Source organism: Anneissia japonica, unplaced genomic scaffold (assembly GCF_011630105.1).
Source record: "Anneissia japonica isolate Jap-2015-1 unplaced genomic scaffold, ASM1163010v1 scaffold1128_len1000024_cov185, whole genome shotgun sequence".
Classification (NCBI taxonomy): Eukaryota; Metazoa; Echinodermata; class Crinoidea; order Comatulida; family Comatulidae; genus Anneissia; species Anneissia japonica.
In genome coordinates, this window is record NW_022705247.1 from 464,597 (window position 1) to 473,016 (window position 8,420).

At 35.0% G+C, this 8,420-nt stretch overlaps 1 protein-coding gene across 3 annotated transcripts; it reads left to right on the forward strand.

Annotated features, from left to right (window-relative positions):
* Positions 1-3,618, forward strand: LOC117105451. 3 transcript variants are annotated; one of them, XM_033246595.1, is made up of 5 exons: positions 1-1,418; positions 1,618-1,866; positions 2,309-2,410; positions 2,499-2,699; positions 2,864-3,618. In XM_033246595.1, exons 1-5 carry the CDS (start codon positions 122-124, stop codon positions 3,193-3,195), a joined length of 2,181 nt encoding a protein of 726 aa, XP_033102486.1. In that variant the 5' UTR covers positions 1-121; the 3' UTR covers positions 3,196-3,618. The 3 variants fall into 3 exon arrangements, with proteins under 3 accessions (XP_033102486.1, XP_033102487.1, XP_033102488.1); XM_033246596.1 differs by lacking the exon at positions 2,309-2,410; XM_033246597.1 differs by lacking the exons at positions 2,309-2,410; positions 2,499-2,699.
* The last annotated feature ends 4,802 nt before the right edge of the window (positions 3,619-8,420 follow it).

Consider the following 8,420-nt stretch of genomic DNA (forward strand, 5'->3'; position numbering starts at 1 on the left):
TGAATAAGAGCGTCTCTGGCGGGATTCGAACCTCTAGCTATCAATGCCAGTATCATACCCATTCGAGCACTGTTATTATTTGTTATCTAATTGTTTACATTTATATGTATACTATTGATTTATGGACAGTTTAAAAGTTATGGGCACGAGTGGATCTTTTTTACAGAAGAACACACAAGATATCACGCAGAGGACAAACAACATGCCAACACAGACAGTGTCAAAAATCGAAGTAAAACCAGAGAGTGATGTTACCAGACCAGATAGTACCGTCAGATCACATAGTGGCGTCATAGTACTTGCAAACCTTAAACCTTCGGAAGCCTCAATAAAAACAGAGGATGTTTCACAATCTCAATACAAAAACAACGAAGGACTGATTTCACCTACAGAAAAGGACAAAAAACTTCCCCGACGACAGAAATATGTTAACAACAGAACATCGAGGTTGTATGAGCTTACTATTCCATTTCAAAAGATCAAGGTTGAACCAGAAGACCAGGAAGTGATGAATGATTTGAAATCCGCAATTGCAACTGCTTTCAAGTTTCTCAAAGATGCTGAAACTATAGTCAGTGATCATATTTTAGAATGTCTGAATGTTTGTAAATTGTCTTACTGTGACGCAAGAGTTCGTCCATACCGCCAAATTATTGGAAACCATTTATGCGACTTAGGCTATCCTGCACTTTTTCATAAGCTCTTGATCGAACTTCAGAAACTCGATCTCTTCAACGATGAAAACAAACTTGCAGTTGACATATTTAGATCAACAAAATCTATTGCATGGAATTTCACAAACGTTTCAAGAGATTTATGCATTGAACTTGGAAAAGCTGGCGTGATTCCACTGCTGTTGTCAAGCCTCACTCAAAAAGAGTTCCTTCCATCTACAATTACAGAATCAAATTCATTTCATATAAAAGGAAACTTGGGAATTTTGAGCAATATGATACGGCTCTCTCCAGATAATAGACAGATAGCACGTGAACATGGTGCAGTGAAGCTTCTCTTGGATTACTCCAAGGTTGAATTCATAATGCTACAAGCCAAATGCTTCATCATTCTGTCGTTCCTTATTCGAACCGACGCAGAGGTGGGTCTTCTGGAGAGCACGGGTTCTGTCATCAGATTCATCATCAGCCTTCTCAACACATCTCTAGCTTCGGACTCCGGATCTGCACGAGGGTTTGGTACCTCTGAGATTCTACTTGCTCTTAACAATCTTGCACTGAACGATAAAAATAAAGTGAAAGTTGTGGAATACGGTGGCCTAACTCAGCTGGCGAAAGCTCTTCAACTGCAGACCCAAGACAACAAGGAGGCCGTTCAAATACTTTCGGCAGAGTTAACGTGGAAATTGTCGTTCATTGAAGACAACAGACAGAAAATTAAAACAGAGAATGGTTTGATTGATGGTAAGTAAGGTGATGGGTAATGACGTTAAATCAGTCAAAGTATACAATGTTTGATTCTTCAGAATTAAAAATTAAATTAAAATTAAAATGATCTCAACTTGAACCTCAGGGAATTCTTTTAAATCGAAACGGCACTGACAGTATGTATTTTTGTTTAATTAAAATAATGATTAATTTTCGTTAATTTGATACACTTCAGCATTGGCAATACTTAAGACATCGGCAAACGGTAAACTTAAAACGGCGTGCTCGGGTGCATTGTGGGAAACATTTGAGGGTATATTCGAAGAAGAAGACAATACACCAACTGACGTTCAGACAACAAGCTTGAAGAATGGGCTCCACGTGATGATCAGCTACCAATGGGATGTCCAGGCAAGAATAATTCAATTGAAAGAAAAACTCCAAAATGCCGGTTACAATGTTTGGATGGACATTGATCAGATGGGTGAGTGTGAATTAAGTCACAGAAAATACCTACTATCTTTTTTTTTAATAGTTATCATCTTGTATATACATCAGAAAATATTTTAATAGTTATCATCTTGTATATACATCATAAAATATTTTTTATTTTAATAAGAAATTACTCCACATTAAAATACGGTATGCTAATAGCGTTGTGAAGCAACGTAAGACCATAACTGGTTCTAGTGGGTAAAGCTAATTTCACTGTTCCCTGGTAAAGCCATGCAGTATTGTCTTCCTCCATGGTAAAGCCAACCTTCTAAGGACTCCAAAGTGTAGGAGATTGAGGGTAGAAATGAAGTTGAATTATAAGACATGTTCACTAGTTAAAGACGCGCAGCGTCAGTCCTGAGCAGGTTTGCCGCCTGTAATAATTTAATTGATAATATAGTAATCAATTACTTGGGTTTTATCTATTACAGAAGGAGATTTATTAGGGGCAATGGCGGCTGCCATTGAAAATGCAGCAGTTGTATTAGCATGTGTATCTCAAAAGTACAAGGACAGTACAAGCTGTAGAACAGGTCTGTGCATACATATAAACATAAGCAAAGGTCATGGTTTATACTACACAAAAATAAGTAACAATAGTTTTTCTGATTCATTTAATAGAAGCAACGTACGCTTATAAACAAAATAAACCAATAATACCACTACTTGTCCAACCAAACTATACGGCAGACGGCTGGCTTGGGGCACTCATTGGAACTCTAAAATATTACCCGTTCTTCAAGGATACCATGGTTACAACAGAATTTCCAAAGATTAGGAACGAAATCGGGGAGAGAGGAAAAGTTAATTCACAATGTAAAGGTAAATTTTTAAAGCCAATGTGTGATTATATTGTTGAATAAATATGTATTTTCTCTGAATAATCCTCAACAAGCAATTTCAAATTATCGCTCATTATTATGACTCATGAATGGTACACTCATGAACAATAGATGAAATTGGTAGGCTTTGTTTTTTTCTTTCAGACTTTTCTGTTTCTGAAATACAGGATGGTAATACAGACAAAGCTCGGACAGATTCTATCGACGGGGGGCAAAGGGCGGTGTCTGGTGGTGGCAATATCCCCAATGAAGTGTCGGCGTGGACTACGAAGCATGTTAGTGAATGGTTGAAACGAATAAAAATGACGGAGTTATGTAACGTTATGAAACAAGTAAATGGCAAACTTCTAATTCAGATGCTCAAGATGTCGAATAAAGCTCCTGATTTCTTCTACTCAAGATTAGAGCGAGACTTCAAAATGAATTTAATGCAGATACTGAAATTTTCAAGCGCCATTGATGAATTACTAGACTAAAAATATATATTATTAATTTATATTATTATCAACATCATCATATTTATCGTGATCATCATCATCATACAGGCGTATTATTATTTTATTATTATTATTATTATTATTATTATTATTATTATTATTATTATTATTATTATTATTATTATCATCATCATCATCCCTTATAACGACTTGATATAATCCTATAAATACATAAAATTTCCAAGTATTAATTCCTGACACCACCAACCCGGATATGTTGTATATTAATCCCATCAACCACAGCTTACAACATTGATGTGCCTTATTATTATAAGCAAATTACTTATTTACCTATTTCTTTGAGACTATGGTTTCTTGTTTAGTGTATGCATAACAAAATAAATTACAATATCTTATCAAGGGCAATACACATCACGTGTAATTGCCCGTCAGAACACAAACATATATTATATCATCAATACAAGATATAGGGTAAATACAGTGTTCGAATAAAGGACATAATGGTATTTCGTGCAGCATAGCTCTCAACGAATGTTGTTCTATAAATATATGAACAATAGACCACAGTGGCTTCTGGTTGAACAGATTCGAATAACCGCTAATTACATAGTATTACACAATGCGCATCTCCACACCAAATGGTACATCGCGCTGACCTGAAAATGGAAGCACCAAATCGGCCAAATGTTTTGACCTTCAAAACAAATATTTAAAAAGAATAAACGAAGTTTAAATACAACACAATACTGTACTAAAGACTGACGTGTTTTCCTTTTCTATGTCAAGGGGTTTTCTGTGTCAGAATGTCAGACAATAGTTTCTTTTCTTTGAGAAATGGTGGAACTGAATTGCCAAGCAGTCTGTTACACTTCTTTTTATAAGAACATATTTTATAAGAACACTGAGGCTGAAATTGCTTAAAGATTAAGAACAAAATAAGAACTAATTAAGGCTGAGGTAAAATGTCAAATGAGGTTTTTTATTGATTTTTTTTTAAATAGTGCAGTAGTTTGGCTATGTAATACCCTCTATACTATGTAATACCCTCTATAATACAGTACAATAAGTGTACCTATCATTTGGAGCCATTTTTACTGGGCCTTTTTCTGGGGCCATTTTTTCCGGGGCCATTTTTTTTAATAAAAAAAAATAAAATAAAAATAAAATGATAATAATAATAATAATAATAATAATAATAATAATAATAATAATAATAATAATAATAACAATAACAATAACAATACCAATAATAATAATAATAGTGTAGTTTTATATAGCGCACAAATCCATCTAATGTAAGATGCTCAGGGCGCTTGAAATGTGGACTAGGAACTCGATCAATGACTTTCTTCGCCCCTAAGGGTCCCTTCGTGTCTGTGCTACCTGGTAGCCTGGTACCAGCAACTCTCGTCGTCCACCACAGGGGCTGTCTGTTCCAGTGTATCCCCCTACTCGTCTCGAAAGATGTACTGGGCTCTTTATAGTGCACACGAGCCATTGTATACATATTGTTAATGAATTGTATTTGCATTGCAAATTATTGCTATGTTCTAATTCTATTGTAAACTAATTATGTAAATAAAAATAAAATCATTAAGAATATAATTATGTCACGTTATATGAAAATATGCCAAAAACCCCTATTAAGGGGACAATTTTACGTTTTTAGTTAGTGTCCCCTAAATAGGGGTATCCCTATTGAGGGGACATCCCTATTAAGGGGACACTTTTTTGGTCCCGAACGTGTCCCCTTAATAGGGGGTTCTACTGTACAGTATGTTGAAACAAAATTTCATATTTATATCATTTTTTTTTTGTTTTTTTTTAATTTATCTTATTTAACTTTAATTAAATTAGAGTGTGTAAAAAAACAGACTTGTACAACATTTGTTCTAATTCTATTGTAAACTCATTATGTAAATAAAAATAAAATTATTAAGAATATAATTATGTCACGTTATATGAAAATATGCCAAAAACCCCTATTAAGGGGACAATTTTACGTTTTAAATTTTAGTTAGTGTTCCCTAAATAGGGGTATCCCTATTGAGGGGACACCCCTATTAATGGGACACTTTTTTGGTCCCGAACGTGTCCCCTTAATAGGGGGTTCTACTGTACAGTATGTTGAAACAAAATTTCATATTTATATCATTTTTTTTTGTTTTTTTTAATTTATCTTATTTAACTTTAATTAAATTAGAGTGTGTAAAAAAAACAGACTTGTACAACATTTAGCAGTGACTTCTTCTACTTCATTTTGAACCCTTAATTGAATGAACCATGCAGTAAATGTTAATGCAATGCAAACTGAAATTATGTTCAAGATTTATTGATTCATATTCCTACATTAACTTATTAGTTAAAAGTATGATCATCACTTCAGTCACAGTGAAAAGAAGATCCACCAATAAAAGAATTTCATTGTTATTTAGTGTAGCACCCCTCCCCCCACTTTTTTTTCGAAGGTTAAAAAAAGAAAAAGAAAGAATAAAAAACGCCTCAGAGGTTATTTTAAGGCGTCTAGGACACAAAAATTTCGCGGGGGAATGGCTCCGGACCCCTAAGGTAGTACTATCTCGATCGGTCCCACATTCGCCCCTCCCCCCACCCCACATCTCTGGATCCGCCCCTAAGGGCGATCTAAAATAAGCATGTTTTTTCTTTAAATTTATATAGATTTAATAAGTAATTTAAACAGCACCGACCTTGCCAACTTTGAAAGATATTTCAGTGTTAAAACATTATTTTGTATACTCTATAATATTAATATCCACAAGCCATTTTCTAGTTGATATCGGTGGTGAATACCGTATTCATAGCAGAAGACTTATGACCCAACTTTCTTTTTTCTCAATTCTGAAATAAAACATATCTATCATTGTACAGTACAAGCTTGTTTTAGAAAAAAGTAGGCCTACCGTAGTTCATGCTAGCTCCCGCAGCCAAAGAGAGGGTGTGGGGATATGTGGCATTTTGACCCACTGTAAAAATCAAAGTGATAATTGAGTATTTACAAAATAACAACAAATAAACAATAAATACTTATTTCTTTATATATGCCCTATATGCCTATGTACAACCTCAGCTAGATACGTATACATTTTCATAAATGATCTGGCCCAAACCTAGGCTATAACCGGAACAGTGAGGTAGCTAGAGGTTTTGACGTCCGGGGGAAAGAGTAGAAGATTGAACCCCCCTACCCCACCAATTATAATTATAATATTGTGAAATAAATTGATATTGGTTGTATAAGCTTTTGTATATCCATACCGTACGTCCGTACCATGCATTGTAAAAATAAGCAAACTGTTTAAATTAAACCCGAAATAACTATTATTATTCTCTCATAGATAGTAGGTTCTTTCCTACTATTTGAAACTGCATTATGTTCGCAACTTTGTTGTATACAACTTTACCATTATCCGAAGTTGTACTGCGGCTGTTGTATTTATCGCATAATTAGTATTCGTATTCTCTAAATTTATCTTATAGTAGAGTCTTGTAAGTTGCTGAATTTGTAACATTGTTTAAACTCGTAACTGCATTTTTGCGTGCTTTTGCATCAGCAAATAAGTTAATAACATGATCAAAGTTAATGTCTGCTTCATCGCGCTCAATACTATAGGGAGTGCCAAAGCAGATTGTTCCATCCATGGAGGAATTGCTCTTTATTGTTCCATCGTTGCTCTGAGATATGGCAGGATGAGATTTAGCTTGCTAAATGAGCGCTCACAATTAGCGATTGAAATAGCTACTGTCAACATGATTTACATTGCTCCTCGCAAGTTCGGAAAACGTCTCATCACCGTACGGTACGATAAACTCAAGGAGTTCCACTGTGTTTGTGATGCTGGTGTTGTTCGATTTTTCAACAGCATCCTGCAATCTATCACTTAATTGTACAGCTCCTATATATCACTACCTTTCAAAATCTACTGCCTTGGAACTATATATGTACTGAAATAACCGAAATTTCCGTGACGTATAGTCATTACAGAATAAGATAAAAAAAAAAAAAAAAAAGAGAGAGAGAGAGAGAGAGAGAGAGGGAGAGAGAGAGAGAGAGAGAGAGAGAAAACGGTCGAAATGGACTGAAGAAATCGTGAGAGAGAGAGAGAGAGAGAGAGAGAGAGAGAGAAAACGGTCGAAATGGACTGAAGAAATCGTAATCTATAAATTTGCCAATAAAAACAACTACTAGACCTACATTCACATTCTTGTTATTAACTGGGAAATATTCATGCCTGACGACATAGGCCTACATCAATTTCATCATTTTATTCTAAAAGTGCTTAGGCCTATATTTTTTACTCTCATTCTCCCACTTCTGCGCACCCAAACCCAGCGCCCGGGGCACATGCCCACCCTTGACCCCCACCCCCAGCTATGCCACTGAACAGGAATATGAGGAAAGTTTTTACTTCTAGGGTTATTTTCTATAGTAAATTCTGTAGTATTGCTGGGATGTTGTAATTTATAGATATCATTGGCGGATCTGGGGGGGGTTAGGGGTCCCCCCACCCTTGAGCTGCCAAGCAAAAAGAATTTAGACCTACCTTTTCAGGACCTGAGCAGAAATTGTGTTTTTTAAACCTAAAAATACAAATCATCATGCAAAACTTACCCTTATTATTATTATTATTATTATTATTATTATTATTATTATTATTATTGTTGTTGTTGTTGTTGTTGTTATTTATTCGGCATCAATATATACAAAAAAACAGACTTGAACTACCATTTACTGTACACGAAATCTCTGCTGTGGCTGTACCAAAGGTAGGCTTAGCACAGGCCTTCGCACTCAGTAGTAAAATCCCCACAGAAATTGTGCGGAAATTTTGACAGGGGACGGGCCAGGGACTTTGACCAATTTCACTCTTGTTAAGTCTTCGCAAAATACCCTATTATAAATGCTGTAACTCCCCACACTTGTGCTACCAAGTTCTCGAAAATATACTATTTAATTTCTTTTTCTGTATGTATACACACATAATAAGCCTAGGCCTATTTACTGTAATAAGAATGAGAAAATTTACCTGACCGTTTTCAAGAGGAGGAAAACGTTGAATTTCGAAGAACTTAAACGTTATTAAAAGACACCTCAAATGTCAGAAAAGCTCATTTCCCGCCATCCAGGAATCAAAATTTTCCAGGGGGAGGAACACCCTTATTATTATTATTATTATTATTATTATTATTATTATTATTATTATTATTATTATTATTATTATTAT

Coding starts and splice junctions, on each gene's coding strand:
- LOC117105451 (XM_033246595.1), top strand. CDS start 122: ATGGACAGTTTAAAAGTTATGGGCACGAGTGGATCTTTTTTACAGAAG. Junction 2,411..2,498: donor CAGTACAAGCTGTAGAACAG/GTCTGTGCATAC, acceptor TTCATTTAATAG/AAGCAACGTACGCTTATAAA. Junction 2,700..2,863: donor AGTTAATTCACAATGTAAAG/GTAAATTTTTAA, acceptor TTTTTCTTTCAG/ACTTTTCTGTTTCTGAAATA.